The 20,277-nt window shown below is 37.3% G+C and overlaps 2 protein-coding genes, 1 long non-coding RNA gene and 1 pseudogene across 5 annotated transcripts; all 4 read left to right on the top strand.

Annotated features, from left to right (window-relative positions):
* The first annotated feature begins 1,817 nt into the window (after positions 1–1,817).
* On the top strand, positions 1,818–5,518 carry LOC111788155 (cytokinin dehydrogenase 7). Of its 2 annotated transcripts, none has more exons than XM_023668399.2 (4): positions 1,818–2,655; positions 2,763–3,038; positions 3,886–4,148; positions 4,234–4,546. In XM_023668399.2, exons 1-4 carry the CDS (start codon positions 1,957–1,959, stop codon positions 4,358–4,360), a joined length of 1,365 nt encoding a protein of 454 aa, XP_023524167.2. In that variant the 5' UTR covers positions 1,818–1,956; the 3' UTR covers positions 4,361–4,546. The 2 variants fall into 2 exon arrangements, with proteins under 2 accessions (XP_023524167.2, XP_023524166.2); XM_023668398.2 differs by lacking the exon at positions 4,234–4,546 and adding an exon at positions 5,049–5,518 and having other exon boundaries at positions 1,819–2,655.
* A 3,204-nt stretch (positions 5,519–8,722) lies between these two features.
* On the top strand, positions 8,723–16,616 carry LOC147793358 (uncharacterized). Its single transcript, XR_015419949.1, has 2 exons — positions 8,723–8,901; positions 16,249–16,616. It is a non-coding gene; the product is annotated as an uncharacterized LOC147793358 (long non-coding RNA).
* Positions 9,166–16,265, top strand: LOC111788089 (F-box/LRR-repeat protein 15). The gene is made up of 17 exons (XM_023668264.2): positions 9,166–9,737; positions 11,142–11,394; positions 11,490–11,622; positions 12,332–12,431; positions 12,522–12,719; positions 12,807–13,077; positions 13,176–13,274; positions 13,364–13,452; positions 13,578–13,677; positions 13,771–13,941; positions 14,061–14,213; positions 14,307–14,467; positions 14,559–14,757; positions 14,871–15,334; positions 15,425–15,488; positions 15,656–15,742; positions 15,846–16,265. The coding sequence occupies exons 1-17, from the start codon at positions 9,274–9,276 to the stop codon at positions 15,924–15,926; spliced, it is 3,087 nt and encodes a 1,028-aa protein (XP_023524032.2). The 5' UTR covers positions 9,166–9,273; the 3' UTR covers positions 15,927–16,265.
* A 1,541-nt stretch (positions 16,617–18,157) lies between the features above and the next one.
* LOC147793357 (protein neprosin-like) lies at positions 18,158–20,017 on the top strand (annotated as a pseudogene). Its single transcript, XR_015418341.1, has 6 exons — positions 18,158–18,378; positions 18,472–18,558; positions 18,649–19,125; positions 19,195–19,248; positions 19,329–19,475; positions 19,549–20,017. The product of XR_015418341.1 is annotated as a protein neprosin-like (transcript).
* The last annotated feature ends 260 nt before the right edge of the window (positions 20,018–20,277 follow it).

Raw genomic sequence — 20,277 nt, 5'->3', positions numbered from 1 at the left:
TTTTTATTAGCTAAAGTTATTAAAATACTTTAATTTTAGATTTTAAATTTATTTAGCAATTAAATTTAATAATTTTTTCGCAATCAAATAATTGAAAATTATTAGTATAATAATGAAATTGAAGATTAATAATATAGGTTATAATTTAAAAAATTAAATAGGGTATAATAAAGTAAATATATTTACAAATCTTATATAATTAAGATAAATCATTAATAGAAACAATAACAAAAAAAGCAATTCATGGAATATGTATAAAAATGGAATGATTTTATTAATTATAGTTTATTATTATTATTATTAATTTTAATTGAATGAGTTAATTATCCGTCTTAATTAACCATTAATTGACTATAAATAATCATGTAGTTAGTTATAATAATTGAAAATCAACTTTATTTTATGGCCAATTAACTAACCCTACTTAATTCATTATACTTAATATTAGCAAATTAATTAACGATTTAATTAAATAATTAGTTATATTAATTTTGGTAAATCTTCAAAATAAAAATGCCCTTGACTTTCCCTTTATGTATTCATAGCAAATCAACGGTTCTCGATGACCGGTTATATCCGTTGATCTTGATTACTTTTTTTTCCTTCAGGGGTTTGACCTTGCAATGGTTTATTATTATTATTATTATTATTATTATTATTATTTTTTTGTAATTTCTTGTTGGTTGACTTTCCCCTTTTGACTTATAATAATAATTCAACTTAATTATTAATTAATCATAAGAAAAATAAATTTATTGAAATTTCAATATATATGTAGGAAAATAAAAAAAAAAAGGAATATTAGGATTATTTATTGTTCAAACATGGAGCATCTAATCTATCTATTGAGGGTATTTGTGTTCGATTTTCCTCGCACTATCTATAAAAATTGTGTGGCCCAAATAAATCAATTAAATTAAATATTCCAAAAATAAAATAGATTTTGTTCATTTTAAATGAGGTGTATATGTACGGAATTTATAGAGCCTAAATAATTCAATTTTAATTTATATTTAATTACACGTCATCTTCTTTAGTAATAAATATATAATATTTATTTTTTAATATTCAACCAACTAAATAAAAAATAATATTAAATAAGATTGTTTGCTAGACAAGTGTATATAGTTGAAATGTCGTATTTTCTTTGATGTAATAATTATAAATATATTATATATATGATTTTAAATTTGGTTAAAAGCCAATTCAATGAGGATTAAAAAAAAAAAAAAAAAAAAGGCAAATACGTGGCGTGTGTTCACTGGTCAAATCCAACTATGACGGCATAACCAAATCTAAAGTATAAAAGAAAAAGTAAAGTAAAAGCTAAAACCATTGTTTAGGGATTCTTTTTTATTTTCCTTTTGCTATTATATAATTTAAATCTTAAATTCTTCCTTACCCAAATCACATTCGAACATTAGTGTTATTTTAAATTATATTAATACGTCAACTTAATTATAATTCAATAAGCAAAATTTAAATATTGTCGTCAGTCTTAATTCTTTTAAAAAATGTTTTCATACTATTTGTAATAGTTTAAGCTTACTACTAATAAATATTGTATGTTTAATAGTGAAATAGGGTAAAAGTAATAAAAATAAAAATATTTATTAATTGAGTGGAAGTGTGGGAGTGGCAGACAGAGATGTCGATAGGATCAGAACTTGAACAAGATATTGAAGGTAAGATGACGTCATATAACATTATAAATTAAATTAAATAAAAAAATAAGAGGGGAAAAGAAAAACATTATTCATCTTCCAGCCGCTATTTAAAACGGATGTGTTCCTAAAACATTACCAGTAGCGACCCAATTGAGAAAATCCAAAAAAAAAAAAAAAAAAAAAAAAAAAGGGAAATCCCAACATTTATTATTGATAACCTTCCCCCTTTCCTCAGCCGCGAAATCGACCCCTCAAAGAAGGAAAAGAGATCCTCCTCTTTCCGCCGGCGATGATGATTGCTTGCCTGGATCGGTTTGTAACGGACACCGATTCCCGCCGCCCACACGACGGCTCTTCCCTGTGCAAAGCTTTAGAGCTTCAACTACAAGGCGGCGTCACTACTGACTCACGGGACATCGGTATAGCCGGTAAGGATTTCGGTGGGCTACATTCCATTACGCCCTTGGCCTTAGTGAAACCCACCGGTGCTGATGACGTGGCGAAGGTGGTGAAATCAGCCGTACAGTCGTCTAATCTAACGGTAGCAGCTCGAGGGAACGGGCACTCGATCAACGGCCAAGCGATGGCAGATCGAGGCTTGGTTGTTGACATGACGGCGATGGAGAATCATTTCCATGTCGTCTTGAATAATGGGCTGTCGTACGTCGACGTGTCGGGAGGGGCATTATGGGAAGATGTATTGAAACGCTGCGTTTCAGATTACGGATTAGCTCCTAGGTCATGGACGGATTATCTTAGCTTAACCGTCGGTGGGACTTTGTCGAACGCCGGCGTGAGTGGACAGACGTTCCGGTACGGCCCACAAATATCCAACGTCGCGGAATTGGAAGTGGTGACCGGAACCGGCGACACTCTAATTTGCTCCGAAATGGAAAATTCTGAATTGTTCTTCAGCGTTCTTGGTGGGTTGGGCCAGTTCGGTATCATCACAAAAGCTCGCGTCTTGCTTCAGCCAGCTCCGGATATGGTAATTTCCAACCAGAAATTTAACGGCTTTTCGGTTAATAACTGAACGAGCGACACATTTACGTTACGTAATTAATTTGGGTTTAATTTAATTAAATTTCTGATTAGGTGAGATGGATTAGATTGGTTTATGCCGAGTTCGAAAGCTTCACACGTGATGCGGAATCGTTGGTACGGCGGCCGGAAGGAGATTCGTTTGATTACGTGGAAGGATTTGTTTTTTCCAACAACGACGACCCATTAACCGGAAGATCGACAGTGCCGTTAGACTCCGACGCCGTTTTCGACAAAGCTCATTTACCGGAAACCGCCGGTTCGGTTCTCTACTGCTTAGAAGTAGCGGTTCACTACCGGAACAACGACCCAGGCGCAACCGTCGACACGGTAAGCAAAATAATAATAATGATTTTTTTATAATTACGTAATGATGAGAGATATTGGGGGATTTGTGACCGTCGGATTTGGGAGGATCTGTGGGGACGGGTATGTAATGTTTATAGAGACACGCACACGTATAATTGTCGTAAAAAAAATGACTGGGTTTTTGACCTTAGTGAAGAAGGAGTGGGGAGTGGGAGTGGGTCCCAGGTGGTCGGATTTAGTAATTTAATTGAATTTAAAAAAATAAATAGAAATTGCAGCGGCGGAGAGTGAAAAGGTCAAAACCGGTAATAGGGGGGGGCTGAGTCATTAATTTTAAAATTTTATTCTTTTTGGTCATTATTATCCAAACCATAAACCGACGACCTTTCCTTTATTGTTTTAAAATTATAAATATTATGAGGCTGTTATTTAATTTTAGAAAATAAATAAATAAATAAAAGAAAACTGACAATACGATATAATGTATCTTCCATTGGATTTTCTGACAGTGGTCTCCTCCCATAAATGTCCAGAGTATCTATTATTCCTAATTACGAGGATGCCATTCGTTTTTTTATTTCCAATTTAATGTTTTTTTTTTTTTAATTACTGGGGTAGATTGGTAAATTAACAAGGAGATGTCGGGGGTAGAATCGTAAAATGGAGAGGGGAAGGGAGCGTTTTGTAAAAAAACACTGATCATTTGAGATTTTGCTGGTCCCCATGGGTTTACATAAGTGGCCAAAAAGCCATCCTTTTCTGGAATCTGTAAATCATCATGAGTGGGCATGTCGTTTTGCTTTGGGGGGAATTGACGGGAATGCCCCTGGTGTTAATTTTAGTGTTTTTTGGGGGGCTGTTTTGGCAGGAGGTTCACAGGTTGCTGACCGGGCTTGGGTATATAAAGCCACTGAGATTCCAGGTGGACGTCAGCTACATACAATTTCTGTCACGTGTGAAGCGTGCGGAAGAGGAAGCAATCGCCAATGGCGTTTGGGATACACCTCATCCTTGGCTTAACCTCTTCGTGTCCAAATCTGACATCTCTGATTTCGATCGTGTGGTCTTTAAGTCCCTCCTTCAAAATGGGGTCGGTGGGCCCATGCTCGTTTACCCTCTACTGCGTAGCAGGTAATACTTTTCTTTTTAATTATTATTAAAATGCTATTTAAGCTACAAATGCTTACTACCACGTAATAGTTGGCCAAATGTCCAGGTGGGTGCTAAACGACGACGTTTTTCACGAACTGTATCTGCGTGGACACGTGTTGTCCACATGGGCCTGGTGGGGGGATGGGGATGGGGATGGGGATGGGAAATGGGCCCAAAACGATGACGTTTAGCCTTAAACCTTAAGTCACCTGAGCCCTTCAATCTGATTTGCTGACCATATTTCTGAACCATTTAGATTGGGTGGTTAGGATTTCAAATAGGTCAAACAGCTCTATACACACGTGTCACCTCACTCCTCACACGTGTGATGCACAAATATATTTAAATACTCCGATTAACGTTGTTTGTTTGTTATTTATTTATTTTTTAAAAAATAAAAAATAAAAAAAAGACACTTTAGCGTTTTGGGAAAGATAAGATAATAAGACATTAATAATTTAATACGAATAATAATGGAAGTATGTTTAAAGAATAGCGTACTTGCGGGACAAAGATATTGTGTCCGTCCCATGTTTTGGAATGTTAAAAAAAATTTGAATATTGGTCGTAGGAGGGGCAAATTGGTCAATGCAAATATTACTTTTCTAGGAAAACGGGATTTTTTTTCTACATTTTTTTTTTCCTTTTTTTCCTTTTCCTAAGAGATGTAACTTTCACGACCGCTAACAGATGAGAAACAAAAGTGATGGAACTTTCAAGTCGATATATTTGCTATCTGTATAACGACAAGGTTTTTTATTCGCCAACCTGGATATATTCATTAACACCAGAGACCTAATCAAATTCCCCTAAATACCCTTCCCCTTGGTCCACTTAATTTCATCTCAATCTAAACCCTAAACTTCGTAATAATTGCAGGTGGGACTCTCGAACATCGGTTGTGTTACCAGAAGGTGAGATATTCTATTTAGTAGCATTGTTGCGCTTCACTCCCCCGAACCCGAAACCTTCAATGGTTGACAAATTGGTGGAGCAGAACAGGGAGATTATTCGTCGATGCAAAGAGAATGATATCGACTTCAAACTCTATTTGCCACACTATCATTCGAGAGATGAGTGGAAGCTTCACTTTGGGAACCAATGGAGTAGATTTGTGGAGAGAAAAGCATTGTTTGATCCAATGGCCATCCTTGCTCCAGGTCAAAAGATCTTCACGAGAATTCAACAACGCTCACATTAAGATGATTCTTTTGACCTCAAAACAACAATTATTAATTTTTTTTCTTCTTCTTTTAACAAAAATCTTGATATTGTTCGCTTCAAAAGCAAACTCAGCTCACAATTTGTGATGGTGGAGAATCAAGTCCAAACTTTACATGTTGTTATCACTCGTAAAAAAAAAAAAAAAAAAAAACATCTTTTAAGGTCGAAAAAAAAGAAACCCCAAAATTTGATCATTTGGGTTTTCGAGAAAGCAATAAATGATTGAAACCTTTTTATTTTTTTAACTCAAATATGGAAAGTCATTCGACCGGGATAATATCGTCTTTTTCATAATCGAGACCATACAATTCTATAATATAAATTCATTAAAAACTAAGCCAAATCGAGTAAGATCGAGCCAGGTCGAGTAAGATCGAGAGTAAACCGAGTTTTAGGGTTTTGATATGGTTAAGAGGGGAATTAGTTGGAGTTTTGAATATGAAAAGAAGAGAAAGTGGGGAATGGGGCCAAAACGTTGGGTGTAGGGAGCAATTATAAGATTATGATTTCTTGTAAGGTGTACCCAACCAATAAGTGCTTCATGCATTGCAAATGGAAAAAAAAAAAAAAAAAAAACGAACCCTTTTTTGGTTATCGAGTCATGCACGAACGTGATTTAAACCATTTTTAGCTTCGAGTAAATTAAAATGGAGAAATCTAAAAAGGCGGAGTTAGTATGAGATTCTATCCAAATTTCCATGAAAAGCAGCCATTTCAGACTTTGGTGTCTCGAAAGTTGAAACATTTATTTTCAAAAATTGTGGTAATCTTTGTATTATTGAAGGATCTTATCTCAATCGTTATTGACGGTAGACATTTTTTCGAGTTTCGAATTCCAAGATTGATCTTATGACTATCTTTGCACAACGATCAGTACTTGCTCATATACTGTGAGATCCCACATTGGTCGGAGAGATAAAAAACCACGTGTTATAAGAACGTCGAAACCTCTGCTCAGTAGAAAAAAAACGAAACATTTCTTATAAGGTGTAAAAACTTCTCCTTAACAAACGGGTTTCAAAATCGTGAGGTTGACGACGATACATAACGGGTCAAAGTGGACGATATCGGTTAACCGTGGTTTAGCTATTTTCGAAGGTGGCTTGTTAATATAAAGCCATTGATCTTGGCCCATTTTCTTTTAAAGTGGGCTGAAAATATGTGGTCCATATATATTTTGGGCCGCGACCTTTATAATTGGGCTTATGCTCGAAAAATTCTAAGGCCCACGTTTTTATCCTTCAAGTTGGGCCGGGCCGGAACTTGTGAAGTAGCTCAACTGAAAGCTGACGTATATATTAAAAATATTTTATATCATTAAATATATAAGAAAATAAATTTTAAATTTCGTATTATTTTTTAGTACCATTAATAAAAATAGTTTTTGTGTTTATATAAAAATAGAAAATATAAATTAATGTATTTATCATAAATTCTCGTCTACAAATTAAATTATATATTTTTAATGTAGTTATTATTTTTTATTATTTACTCTATTTTTTAAAAATAAGAATAATAATTAATATTAAGAAGCAATAAGAAAATAGAGAAAATGGGTTTAGGGTTTAAAAATGGAGTGGTCGGCCATTTGGGCTTATATGGGCTGAGAGTGAGAGTGAAAGAAGCGTGGAATTGAAAAGATCGGCTGTGGGTCCCACGTGTCCCCTTTCTGGCCAGCCGTTGAATTGTCACACAATTTTTTTTTTTTTTTTTTTTTTTTTTAAGGAAGAAGAGTGAGGGTGGCTCATTCCGTAATTATTGTGTTCCTAAGCCCCTTTTTGGTAATCCTATTTATTTATTACCGAAAACATATTTGCTAGCGGTGAGCTTAGACTATTACAAATGGTATCGAAGCCAGACATTGGATGATGTGTCGGCGAGGAGGTTGAGCCTCGAAGAGAGTGGACATGAGGCAGTGTGCCAACAAAGATGCTGGATCTTGAAAGGGGTGGATTAGGAGTCCCACAACAAGGACACTGACTCCAAAGGGGGTGGATTGTGAGTTCCTATATTGATTGGAGAAGATAACGAAACATAAGGCGTTGTGTCAGTAAAGACGCTAGACCCTGAAATGGGTGGATTTGGGGGTCCCACATTGGCTCGAAAATGGAAAATCCAAAAAAGACAATATCTACTAACAGTGAACTTGGATTGTTACTTTCTTCTTTTAGGTCTTTATTAGTAATCGATGGTCGGGTCGGGCATATACTAGAAGGATCAATTTTGAAGCATGGGAAGGAAGTGTGTTTGTTAAATGGGATGCCTAAAATCAAGCTCACTCACTCCTCTCCTCTCTCCATCACTCTCTTCTTATGGCCCCATTCTGCTCCCATGCTCGTGTTATTTGGCCACCAAACCAGTGACCTTGACGCTTATAGCCTCGACGTGCAAAACCCTTTATTCTTTTACGAGTGGGATTTCATACACTACAACGGTAGTAACCTAGTGCAAAGAGGTGATTTCTGACAAACTCTACGTTTAATAAATAAAGTAAGTGTCTGTTACGTATCGCCATCAGGTTCACAGTTTTAAAACACGTCTACTAAGGAGAGGTTTCCACACTCTTATATGAAATGAATCTCACAATCCACTTCCTTAGGGGCCAGCGTACTCGCTCACACACCATGATGTCTGACTCTACTAGCAGATATTGTCTATTTTGGCCTATTATGCATCGTCGTTAGCATTACAGTTTTAAAACTGTATGCTATAGAGGTATTCACATCATTGTAATGAATGTTTCGTTTCCATCTCTAACTGATATGAATTTCATAATAAGTATACGAATCGAACGTGATGAATAATTGAAATATTTAAATTATTAGTAGAGATTTATAGGTAAAAATATGATATGTTTACCGTGGTTAAAAAATGCAGTAAATATTTGAAGGTAAAAATTTCTATAGGGCGGGAATGGGCAACGAGGAATTGACTTTGACTCAGGAGAGTGGGGGAAACGGCAAAGAATCCTGCCGTTCACACCAAATCTGTCCTTCAACCCCCAATCTTTTATCCATTTTTAGTGCAAATTATTGGCGCGTGTTTCTCAAATTCTGCCCCCACATTTTAAAATCCCATATCCCACGCGCAGAGTATCTTTCCGTTTTTTCTTTTATAAAGATTTTTATAAAATTACAAATTTAATCTTTTACTTTTTCTTCGCATCGTATCTATTTTAATATTTAAATAAAAAAATGGTGGAAGGGAGAAATTTAAAATTACTTAATAAAAATTTAATTTTAAAAATATTTTTAAAAAAATTAAATCGATTTTAACTAACTTGGGGGGAACTAAGAGAGTAATTTATTAAAACAGTGAGACGACGGCGTTTTGGGGAATAGGCTTAAAACTGGGACGTGTGTTCTTAGGAAGTCTCTTATAATTGTCTGTTTTGATTAAAGCACTTCCACATCTCTCTCTGTCGCTCATTCGTTGTTGGTGTTGTTAAAAGTTGGGATTTCTGGGATTTTTACATCACCACTAGCAGCAGCACACACAACCATCTCAGGTCCGATCAGATCCATTCAAATCTTCTCCTCTCTTTGTTTTCAATTTTTGTTTCCCATTTCATTCTCCTTCTTGATTTTGATTTTGATTTCCCCCCCTTTTGTGTTTGCGACTTTGATTCTCCGTCCAATTCGGGCTGTTGTTTTTTGTTGCTGGGTTGAGTTTCGTTTTAATCTTCCCCTTCTAGGGTTTCACTGCGTTTGGGGTTTGTTTCATTGCTTTAATTTTTGGAATTGGGTTTTTTTTTTTTTTTTTTTTTTTTTTTTTTTTTTTTTTTTTTGGGTTTTGAGCGGGAATCGTACTTGGAGGAGGAAATGCGTGGGATCGTCAGTTAGGGTTCGTGTTTAAGACTTCGACCTTTGTGTCCAAGTGTATGACGATTTGGTGCTGCTTATGCTTCACCGTTGGAGAAGAAGACAAGAGGGAAGAGGAACTGAAGATTGGTGAAATGAAACCCATGTGTGAGGATGTTTTTGACAACCCGGATGACTCTGATCGCATTGTCCGAAATGGGGATGATTCTCAAGGGACTGACCCGCTTGCGATTGCTGTTGATGGGCCTGACCGCCACGACGCTGATCGACTGATATTGTTTGAGGATATGGTCAGAGCAATGCACGATGACGGCGATGATGGTGGTCATTGGGATGATGACGTCGGCGGCGGCGGTGGGGCTATCAATCCTCGGAATTTTTCTTTTGGAAATCTGCATCAATCTGAGGGTGGGGAGAGTAGTAGAGCCTCGGCTTTGGCTTTGTCTTCTACAGTGGAGACTTCTATTGAGGATCGCGATCGCGATGTCCACCATAAGCGCGCTAAAGTTCTCTCCAAATTCAAGTGAGTCAGCAGTAGACTGCTTGTAGATATGAATTCTGCTTAGGTTTCATGGGTTTGGCATTTTTCTTGGTTTTCATTTCCTCTTTTTCCCACTTTTAAGAAGGGAAGTTGGGTTTTTTCTTGAATGCTTCCTTTTTATGGTATTTAGGACTAGATATTGTGGTGGGTTTAGGATAGAAATTGTCAGCGTTTATTTCATTTGACGAATTCGCAGCGTTTTTGGTATTTAGCTGTCAATGCATACTGTTCTTTGTTATTATTGTGTCGGTAGTCTCTGAATGGTTTGCTGCATGTTCGTTATATCGTATGATACTTTGTTTCCTGATTAATTGAAGCGGTATATTAATGAAGCCGTATGTTTTTAAATCGACCTCGTCTGACCTCCATCTTTATTGTATTAGACTGTTGGCATCTTTGTTATTGCAATTAGGAATCTTTTCTTGATTCCAAAATTGAAAATGGGTTTCTTGCTGAATGATTCTTACCATTTTCTGGTTGCTTTATTACTCTCTTTAGCTCGGTAACTTAACCAGTCGAATGATTTAGAAGTTCTTTCTCAGTAGTGTATAGTGATGCAAAATATGGAAAGTTAAGGATAAAGATTTAAGGAAACACTCCCAAGTGGTTCCTGGTTTGCATGATGAAGTATCTCACGCTTTTAGGTTAAGTGGAGGATTTCAAATGGCTCCATTCTATATTTAACAGAAACCTCGGAATTCTAAGGAGATATCATACGTTTGCAAAGATGATATCTCAAAGTATCTAGCAGTTGTGGATCTTCCAAGTGAGTCGTGACCTTGGAAAAGTTTCCTTTTCATTGAATAGGAAAACATTTATTTTGGGGAATTCACTCTGTGGTTTCATTTTTCTGACAAAAGTTTTATAAAAATGGAAAGGAAAATTGTACTGCTTATCATTTCACACTCCTTTGCTAACCTACTTTCAATACTGTACTTTCATTTTTAATTAAAAAATGTCTTCATTAAGGTTTATCGTCAAGGGATGAGCATATTGGTAATTCAACCTGGTGGGTTTAGGAATCCGGAACCTCTTATGATTTGTTTTAGTCCTCAATATGATCTTTTGTTGGAAACTCGACTTTTACATTGTGGTTGATGATGCATCGTGTGATCTGTAGTGTAGAAAAACGTAAGCTCTGAGTTGAGGAAATGGTAAATATGTGCAGTATCTCTTATTCCGTATAATTCACATTCTGTCAACCGCTTAGATCTAACAGAATAGCACCATATGCCAATCTAGTTTCCTATAACTTAAAAGTTAGACTAGTTGGAAAGTGCAAAATCATAATGAATGCACTTGGCTTAATCTTGTGAGAAGTGTTATTCACCTTTAACGATTATTTTATATTCTTTCTTATATTCTTTTCTTTTCAATGTTCCCTAGTGAGTACTCCTTTGCAACTCCATGGCTATTGGGTGCTGGAAATCTTACAAGAGATCACGATTTTAGTCCTGGATCATCTTCAATTATGTCTAAGAGTGATTTTTTCAGTCATGGTTCTTCATCAAACAGAGTTAACAACGACGGAGATTTTGAATCTAGTTTTGGCAATGATGATGAGATAAATGAGAATGGGGCCTGTAAATTAGAGGGATCTGAAGTAAGAATAGATCTTACGGATGATTTACTGCATATGGTATGCATCTCCTGGATTTATGCTTACTTTCTTGCTCACCTTTTTTATTCTTTGAATTTCTTATTCACATGGAGTTATTTCATAATTGGTATCAGGTTTTCTCTTTCTTGGATCACATCAATCTTTGTCGAGCTGCTATAGTCTGCAGGCAGTGGCGAGCTGCTAGTGCTCATGAAGATTTCTGGAGGTGTTTGAATTTTGAAAATAGGAACATATCCATGGAACAGTGTAGGTTTTGTCTTTCAAGTAGTTCATTTGCTGATTTTTTCCTTCTATTTTCCATAGTAGTTGAGATGGTCTTAAGAATTTTGGTTGCCTCGTGGAAAGAGAGGTAATATATTGTGATGCACCTCCAACATGTAGGATACAGTATGCAAGTCTGGAATGTCTATAGTCAGTCGCCAGTCACGACGTGTTCTTATTGAAACCTAGGACTGTTACATATTTGGTTGCCTCTTGGAAAGCGTGGTAACGTATTATGATACAACTTGAACAAATCCAGTATTCAGGCCTGGGATGCCTCTAGTCACTCATGTTGTAATACAAACCTAGGGCTGTTACATATTTGGAGCTTGTGTTGAGTACCCAATATGATTTTTCTCCCTCTAAATCTTTTAGACTAGATTTATACAACATAAAGGAAAAAACTTTTGCTCTGCTATTGTTAGCTTTTGCAGTCTCTTTGATTTTTGAAACGAGTTCTGGACATCATTGTAAAAGTGTGATAGGTTGTGTAGTGACATATCTCTGTAGTAGTCTTGTTGCCATTGCAATTTTCAATTGTATATTGTGTTTGACCTACTTTTGCCAATCACATTTTCTAGTATATATTTATCCAGTCACATTTCTGGGTCTCTATATCAACAGATATCCAATCATATTCTCTATGTTGCTTGATTTATATCTATTTAGTTAAGTGATTATAAATTGACTGCAGTTGAGGATATGTGTGGACGGTATCCTAATGCGACAGAGGTGAATATCTCTGGTGTACCTGCTGTTCACTTGCTTGCAATGAAAGCAGTTTTTTCTTTAAGGTAGTGATCATAGTTTTATTTTATTTTATTCTTTAATTTTCCTGATCTCAGATTTTTTTGCCGTGGCTTATTATTTTAATATTTTCTCAGAAATCTGGAGGTTTTAACTCTGGGGAGAGGACAACTGGGAGATACATTTTTCCATGCCCTGGCTGATTGCCATTTGTTGAAGAGCTTGACTGTCAACGATTCTACGCTAGTTAATGTTACACAAGAGATACCTATAAGCCACGATAGACTGCGTCATCTTCATCTTACTAAATGTCGTGTTATACGTATATCTGTCAGGTTGCTACTATCTGTGTATCTTAATACTAACTGTATTTAGTTGTTTGGATTTTTTCTATTTTTGGTCTAAAGCATGTTTTCTTGCAGATGTCCACAACTTGAAACATTGTCTTTGAAGCGCAGCAACATGGCACATGCTGGTCTTAGTTGCCCTCTTCTTCGTGACCTGGATATAGGCTCTTGCCACAAGCTCTCAGATGCTGCGATTCGCTCAGCAGCTATTTCGTGCCCACAATTGGAATCTCTTGATATGTCTAATTGTTCATGTGTTAGTGATGAGACATTACGTGAAATTGCTATGACCTGCCCGAATCTCCAGCTTCTGAATGCATCATACTGCCCAAATATATCTTTGGAGGTGACATATCATTTAAGTGATATGTTTTAGTGAAAGTGATTGTTTTTCCCTTCATATCTCCTTTTTTCCTGATACTTCAATTGTCTCTTCTTTTGAAGTCTGTAAGATTGACAATGCTGACCGTGCTTAAGCTTCACAGCTGTGAGGGCATCACATCAGCTTCAATGACTGCAGTATCTAGTTGTTCTAGGTTGAAGGTCTGAAATTACCTATCTCATCTGTGTCTATTTTCTAGTTGTCTGAGGCTGTATTTGAATGAGTTGAAACGGATGGAGACTTATTGCAGGTTTTGGAGCTTGATAATTGCAGTCTGTTGACTTCTGTGTCACTGGATCTTCCTCGTTTGCAGAATATCAGACTTGTCCATTGCCGCAAGTATGCGTTTTTGTCTCCACAACTTTCATCTTTCATCATGTGATTAATATCATTTAGAACAATTTTTGTACTGGGCCATCACTTTTTTTCCTCGAGTTAAATCTGCTTTGTTTCCTTGTGTGCAGATTCTCTGATTTGAGTTTACAGAGTGTTAAATTGTCATCCATTATGGTCTCTAATTGTCCTTCTCTTCACCGGATCAACATCACTTCCAATTTACTTCAAGTATGTTGTAATGGATCTTAAGGGTGTTCTTCCTTACTAATTTCACCTTATAGGGCTATAAAAGAATACTGGATTGTGTTTCTGAACTTGCAGAAATTAGTGTTGAAGAAACAAGAGAGCTTGGCCAAATTGGTTTTGCAGTGCCCTAGTCTACAAGATGTGGACCTCACAGATTGTGAATCTCTAACAAATTCTATTTGTGAGGTCTTTAGTGACGATGGTGGATGCCCGATGTTGAAATCACTTGTTCTAGATAACTGCGAGGTAAGTTGCTTTGTGCTACCCGTTTGTATCATGGTATTAGTGTTTGGGACTTGATAATTTGCAAATTATTTGGTTTTGACTTTCCATTGATATCTAATGTGAACCTTTCTTTTGTTCAGAGTTTGACTGCCGTTCAATTCTGTAGCAATTCTTTAGAAAGTCTTTCCCTTGTCGGTTGTCGGGCAGTCACTTCACTTGAACTTCAATGTCCTAATCTTGAACAAGTATCTCTAGATGGCTGTGATCATCTTGAAAGGGCATCATTTTCCCCTGTATGTGAAAACCGACGATTTCTGAACTTTTGTTGTCACTATAAATATTCTCCTAGTGTTTACGATTGAGTTTTCATCATCTTTTTTTTAAAGGTTGGTCTGCGATCACTAAACCTGGGAATTTGTCCCAAATTGAATGAATTAAGACTTGAGGCCCCTCGTATGGATTTACTTGAGTTGAAAGGCTGTGGTGGATTGTCTGAGGCGGCCATCAATTGCCCTCGTCTAACATCGTTGGATGCTTCGTTTTGTTGGTTAGTTTGTTATGGGTCTTTGGACGATAGCTTCTATTGGATGGATATAGTTTGGTGCTTATGTTATTAATTTCTTCTTTTTCCCTTGCAGCCTACTGAAAGACGAGTGCTTGTCTGCAACAACTGCCTCGTGTCCACAGATTGAGTCGTTAATTCTGATGTCATGTTCTTCGGTTGGTTCAATGGGACTTTACTCTCTGCATTGTCTTCCGAAGTTGGTTGTGCTTGATTTATCATATACATTTTTGACGAGCTTGCAGCCAGTCTTTGAGTCTTGTGCTCAACTTAAGGTACTTTATGATAGATATATAGCTTTCTAGGCAATTTAGTACTAAAATATTATAACGACCCTTTCTAATTGTCTCAAGAATTGATGCTTTTTTTCTTTGTATTCTTAATGAAGGTATTGAAACTACAAGCATGCAAGTATTTAACTGACTCATCGCTAGAACCTCTCTACAAGAAAGGTGCTCTTCCAGCTCTTCAGGAGTTAGATTTGTCTTACGCGATACTTTGTCAGTCTGCCATAGAAGAGCTTCTTGCTTGTTGCACACAGTTAACTCATGTGAGCTTAAATGGGTGTGTGAACATGCACGATCTAAATTGGGATTGTAGCATTAGGCAGCTTTCGTCGTCGGGCACCCCCCTTCCTCTTGGTCCGGCCACCATTGATGATATTGAGAGACCAGTTGCACAGCCAAACCGTTTGTTACAGAATCTCAATTGTGTAGGTTGTCAAAACATTAGGAAGGTTCTCATTCCTCCAGCCGCACGTTGTTTTCATTTATCATCGTTGAACCTATCTCTGTCTGCAAATCTCAAGGAAGTTGACGTTTCTTGTTACAACCTATGCTTTCTTAACTTGAGGTTATACTCTGCCCACCCGTTGGCTCCATTAACAGTTCTAGTTGATTTTTCTGTCGTTTCTGTGCTAAATAACCTGTTCTTGTGATCCAGTAATTGTTGCTCTCTGGAGGTTTTGAGACTCGACTGCCCGAGGCTGACCAGCCTCTTTCTCCTGGTATTTCTCTTTTTCCCTTCATGTAAGTTTTGGATGTTAATACTGACTAACATCTGAATAATCTTGAATGATGTTAAACTTCAAAAGATTAACAATGGAAGATAAAGAAAGAACTGGGATTTAAGGAGATGCATATGAATGATGTTAAACTTTCTGTGTTTTCCCAGTCTTGCAACATTGAGGAAGAAGCAGTCGAAGCTGCAATATCAAAATGTAGCATGCTCGAGACGTTAGATGTCCGGTCTTGTCTGAAGGTAGGCGGGGTGTCTTTCTTTCCCTCCTCGACATTGCTCGACAGTTTTGCATATTGTAATGTTAGTTTTGGCTGACCTTTTGAAATATATCTTTCACTGGCAGATCTCGCCAATTAGCATGGTACAACTGCGTATCGCTTGCCCGAGTTTGAAGCGGATCTTCAGCAGTCTGTCTCCAACATGATTAGTTCTTCTCTTCCCTAAAAAATTTTCCTCCCACTCGTTGATTTCATGTCTTGGAGACGACTCGAGTTTTTTGTCACTTTATGTACATGATAGTCTTGAATTCTGCCAGCTTCCGTTTTGCTTGGGGTATATAGTTAGTTTATCTTAAAAAAATAAGTTATCTTTTGTCAATATTTGGTACCTGCTAAGTTAGGCTTCCATCTTTAATTCAGTTTTGTAGTGTCTAAGTAAGAGATTTGAGGATCTTTTTAAGTCTCTATGGGTACGATCAATTTGTTCCTTAAAAAATGTTCTCATCAACACTTTCTTTGCAATTACAGTGAATAATTTCCATGGATTCGAGTAGGTTTAAACAACATTTGACTGACGTCTGCCCCCGCTGCTTGAATCTTACTTTTTCTACAACAACTGCGATGGCGACCAAGATTCTGTGGTGCCTCTTGCTTTGTGCTCTGTTCGTTTCTCTGTTCGTTTCTGTGCTTTCGATGGCGACCAACATTGATTTTGATATGTTTTGTATCTTTTGGTAGTGGTTTTGAGAGTATAGATTTGGGCTTTTCTTTGTGTAGGACTCAGAATTGAAGTCCAAAACTTAGTCGAGGATGGTTGAGAAGGAGTCATGCATTAACTGATTTTGATTTTGGGAATGACTACGAATTTATAAGTATAGAATACATCTTTGTTGGTACGAAGCTTTTTGGGGAATCTCAAAACAAGACCATGAGAACTTATGCTCAAAGTGGACTATATTATTATCATTGTGGAGGTCCATGATTCTCAACAATGCTATTCAAATACATGCGTCATAGCTGGAATAGGTTGCGAAGTGTTCAGCTCAAACGTAAGGAAAGGGCTGCTCACAGGGACGACACATAGGAAAGGGCTGCTCACAGGGACGACACATGGGGAGTGGAGATTATGCATGGGGCATTGCCAACTAGTTAGAACTTGGAACAGCCCAAGCCCAAGCCCACAACTAGCAATATTGAGGCCTCTCCATCCGATGTGCAATCTCACAATTTACCTCCCTTCGAGGTCCAGTGATGGTTCCCCTCTCTAATTGATGAGGGATCTCACAATCCACCCCATCTTCGGGGCCCAACGTTCTTGCTGTCCCTCGTTCCTCTCTTTCTAAAACAAGAAATAGTGGTACTTGCTAGCAACAACATAATGGAGGGATTGATCTGACCGAAATCAAATTCAAATCCAATATAAGACCTATGGGTACATAATAAATGTATTGAATCAATTCTTTTTAATGAATAGATCGCAACTTTGAATATGAAATTCAAAGGGATCAAATAGGAAATGATACTCTGAATCATAGAACTATAATGAAATATACGATCAACCAACATTTATCAAATTTGAAAAAGGATAAGAAGAAATGGTTCGATTCTCTTATTTTGATTTCTCGAACCGAGAGATCCATGAATTGTGATCCTATGAGATCTCACAATCCACCCCCTTTGGGACTCATTGTCCTCGCTGGTTCACCGCCCAGTGTCCAACCTCTTTAGAAGTCTACTCGGGAAGATTTCCACACTTATAAACAATGTTTTGTGAGAAGTCCACCCTCTTTAGAAGTCCACCCTCTCTAGAAGTCTACTAGGAAAGATTTCTACACCCTTATAAAAAATGTTTTGCAAGAAACTTCGTAATAATAGAAAATTAAATAGGCGTTAGGAATGTGAATGAGGACAAGGAAGACTTTTCCATCACGCCCTACTTAGCGGATATCTCTAAATCCTACCAACTTTTTATAGTTTGGTCATACGTGAAGATAAATGGACCCACTTCATGTAGTCCTAAATATGCATATTGGCGACCAGGCCCATAAAAACAACGTTGTTGCTTTTTTCCCAACCGCCAATATGTCGGCCCAATAGTTGGGCCCAATATGTATATCTGGCTTAGCTGCACAAAACCAAACACATTTGAAGTCCAAGGCCCAATATGTCGGCCCAATAGTTGGGCCCAATATGTATATCTGGCTTAGCTGCACAAAACCAAACACATTTGAAGTCCAAGGCCCAATATGTCGGCCCAATAGTTGGGCCGAATAGTCGATCTGCCCAAGTAAAAAATTGTTACAACAGTAAAGAAGGCGGTTAATAATTGGTGGTGCCATTTCCTGTCGTGCGATTCCAAAACGAATTTTTACCTTATTTAACGGAAGAACAAAAAGTGGTATAAATATTTGAATTCTCGATTGTGTTCCTCAACCCAAGAAAAGAAGTAAAAATAAACTTTTGTATTGGGTTCCTTGGGAGAAAATGAGGAACACATATCATGAAGGGAAGCTGTTGGCAATGGTGGCTTTCACCATTGCTGCTGCCATTCTCCAATCTCATGCCGCCATTCCACACATCAATAATTCTCAACAATTATCTGCGCAGATTCACAACAAATTAAAGCTTCTCAATAAGCCTGCCCTCCACACCATCTACGTAGCATCTTTCTTTTCTTTTCTTTTCTTTTCTTTTCTTTGAGTTTTTTAATGTTCTTTTTCCACCTATAATTTTGCATGGGAATTTATGCAGAGCAAAGATGGAGATATCATCGATTGCGTTGACATTTACAAGCAGCCTGCATTTGACCATCCCGATCTAAAGAATCACACCATTCAGGTTCATTTCTTCGTGTTAATCAAATCATTTATGTGTAGACCTAATCATATTGTTTACACTCTTAACCAATGCTTGCATATATGCATACAGATGGAACCCAATTGGGGCGTCCATTGGAAGATGTCGGTTCAGCAAAACCAGGCGTTTCAAGTATGGCAAACAAGTGGGAGTTGTCCCAATGGAACCATTCCAATTCGCAGACTTCGTGAACAAGACTTATTAAGAGCCAATTCTCTTGATAGCTTTGGAAAGAAATTTCCTTATCAAAGCTCCAAACTCGGGAAACAACTCAATCGTTCCGTAAGCAAAACCTTCGATAAACATATTTTTGTTTTGGGTTTCGAAATTAAAGTTTCGTTGAGCTAATTGTGTTATAATTTGGTGTTGAATATGGATCAGACGGCAATCCTGTATACGGCAGGCTTCAATTACATTGGCGCTTCAGGACAAATTAATGTTTGGAACCCTAAAGTTGATTTGTGGAATGATTTCACAGCTTCAAGAATTTGGTTGAAAAATGGGCCTTCTGAAAAATTTGAAAGCGTAGAAGCGGGATGGATGGTACTGGTACATTTTTTTTGTTTTTTTAGGAAAACAATTTTACGAATAAATTAATTTGTCCTTGTTGTTACACAGGTTAATCGGAGGTTATATGGAGATACGAAAACTCGTCTTAGTGTACATTGGACGGTAATATTGAGGGTTTTCATTTATTAGAGTTGTCCGAGAAATTTGAGTATAATTCGTATCTAACATGGAAAAATGGTTAGGTGGACTCCTACAAATCGAAAGGGTGCTTTGATTTGACTTGCAGTGGGTTTGTCCAAACGAACCCGAGAGTGGTGCTTGGTGCAGTTATTGACCCATTGTCAACCAGAGGTGGACAACAGTTCACTATCACCGTCGGTATCTTTCAGGTAACTAATTGATTATATAATCATAGTAGGTATATATATATATATGGATGCATGTTAATATTAATACCTGCAGGATCCTAAGTCAAGCAACTGGTGGCTTAAAGTGCAAGGGTGGCCAGTGGGGTATTGGCCGCCGACGCTATTTGGATACTTGCGGAACAGCGCAACGCTGGTGGAATGGGGCGGGGAGGTGTTTAGCTCAAACATAAAGAAAGTGCCACACACGGGGACGGGCATGGGGAGCGGAGATTATGCAGGTGAGCATTACAAGTACGCTAGCTTCGTGAGGCAGCCAAGGATCGTGGACTATTCGCTACAGTTGAAGTATCCGGTGAGAGTTGGAACTTGGGCTGATGAGTCTTCTTGCTACTCTGTTGATAATTATCGACCTACACTCACAACTGAACCTGTTTTCTTCTATGGCGGTCCTGGACGCAGCCGTGACTGTCATTGATATCATCTAAATCATTTAATAGCGTGTAAAAAGTTGTCCCTTCCATGTAATGTGTTTCCTTATATATCCTCTATCCTTTTGTAACTTACTTTCAAAATTGTCTAATAATACATCTCTAAATTTTTGTTATATGATCTTTTAAATATAAACTTGAGAATTTATGAGCCAGAAGATTTTAATACAAAATATTTGCATGACTTCGTGTAATAGTTCATGCCCACCGTTAGCAGATATTGTCCTCTTTGTCGGACTTCTCCTCAAGGTTTTTAAAATGCATTTGATAAGGAGAGGTTTTCACACTCTAAGCCTAAGAGAACCCACCGAATCGACTAATTGTCCTCTTTGAAG

This window comes from Cucurbita pepo, chromosome 2 (genome assembly GCF_057944985.1).
Source record: "Cucurbita pepo subsp. pepo isolate OVF chromosome 2, ASM5794498v1, whole genome shotgun sequence".
In the NCBI taxonomy this organism is placed as follows: domain Eukaryota; kingdom Viridiplantae; phylum Streptophyta; class Magnoliopsida; order Cucurbitales; family Cucurbitaceae; genus Cucurbita; species Cucurbita pepo.
The sequence above is the reverse complement of the archived record's forward strand: the minus strand, read 5'-3'. Positions and strand labels throughout refer to the sequence as shown.

Excerpts from the sequence above, each read along its gene's own strand:
- LOC111788155 (XM_023668398.2), top strand. The coding sequence starts at position 1,957 with ATGATGATTGCTTGCCTGGATCGGTTTGTAACGGACACCGATTCCCGC. Across the intron at positions 2,656-2,762 it reads TTCAGCCAGCTCCGGATATG|GTGAGATGGATTAGATTGGT; the intron begins GTAATTTCCAAC and ends ATTTCTGATTAG. Across the intron at positions 4,149-5,048 it reads TACCCTCTACTGCGTAGCAG|GTGGGACTCTCGAACATCGG; the intron begins GTAATACTTTTC and ends TAATAATTGCAG.
- LOC111788089 (XM_023668264.2), top strand. The coding sequence starts at position 9,274 with ATGACGATTTGGTGCTGCTTATGCTTCACCGTTGGAGAAGAAGACAAG. Across the intron at positions 13,453-13,577 it reads AGACTTGTCCATTGCCGCAA|ATTCTCTGATTTGAGTTTAC; the intron begins GTATGCGTTTTT and ends CCTTGTGTGCAG. Across the intron at positions 15,489-15,655 it reads TGACCAGCCTCTTTCTCCTG|TCTTGCAACATTGAGGAAGA; the intron begins GTATTTCTCTTT and ends GTGTTTTCCCAG.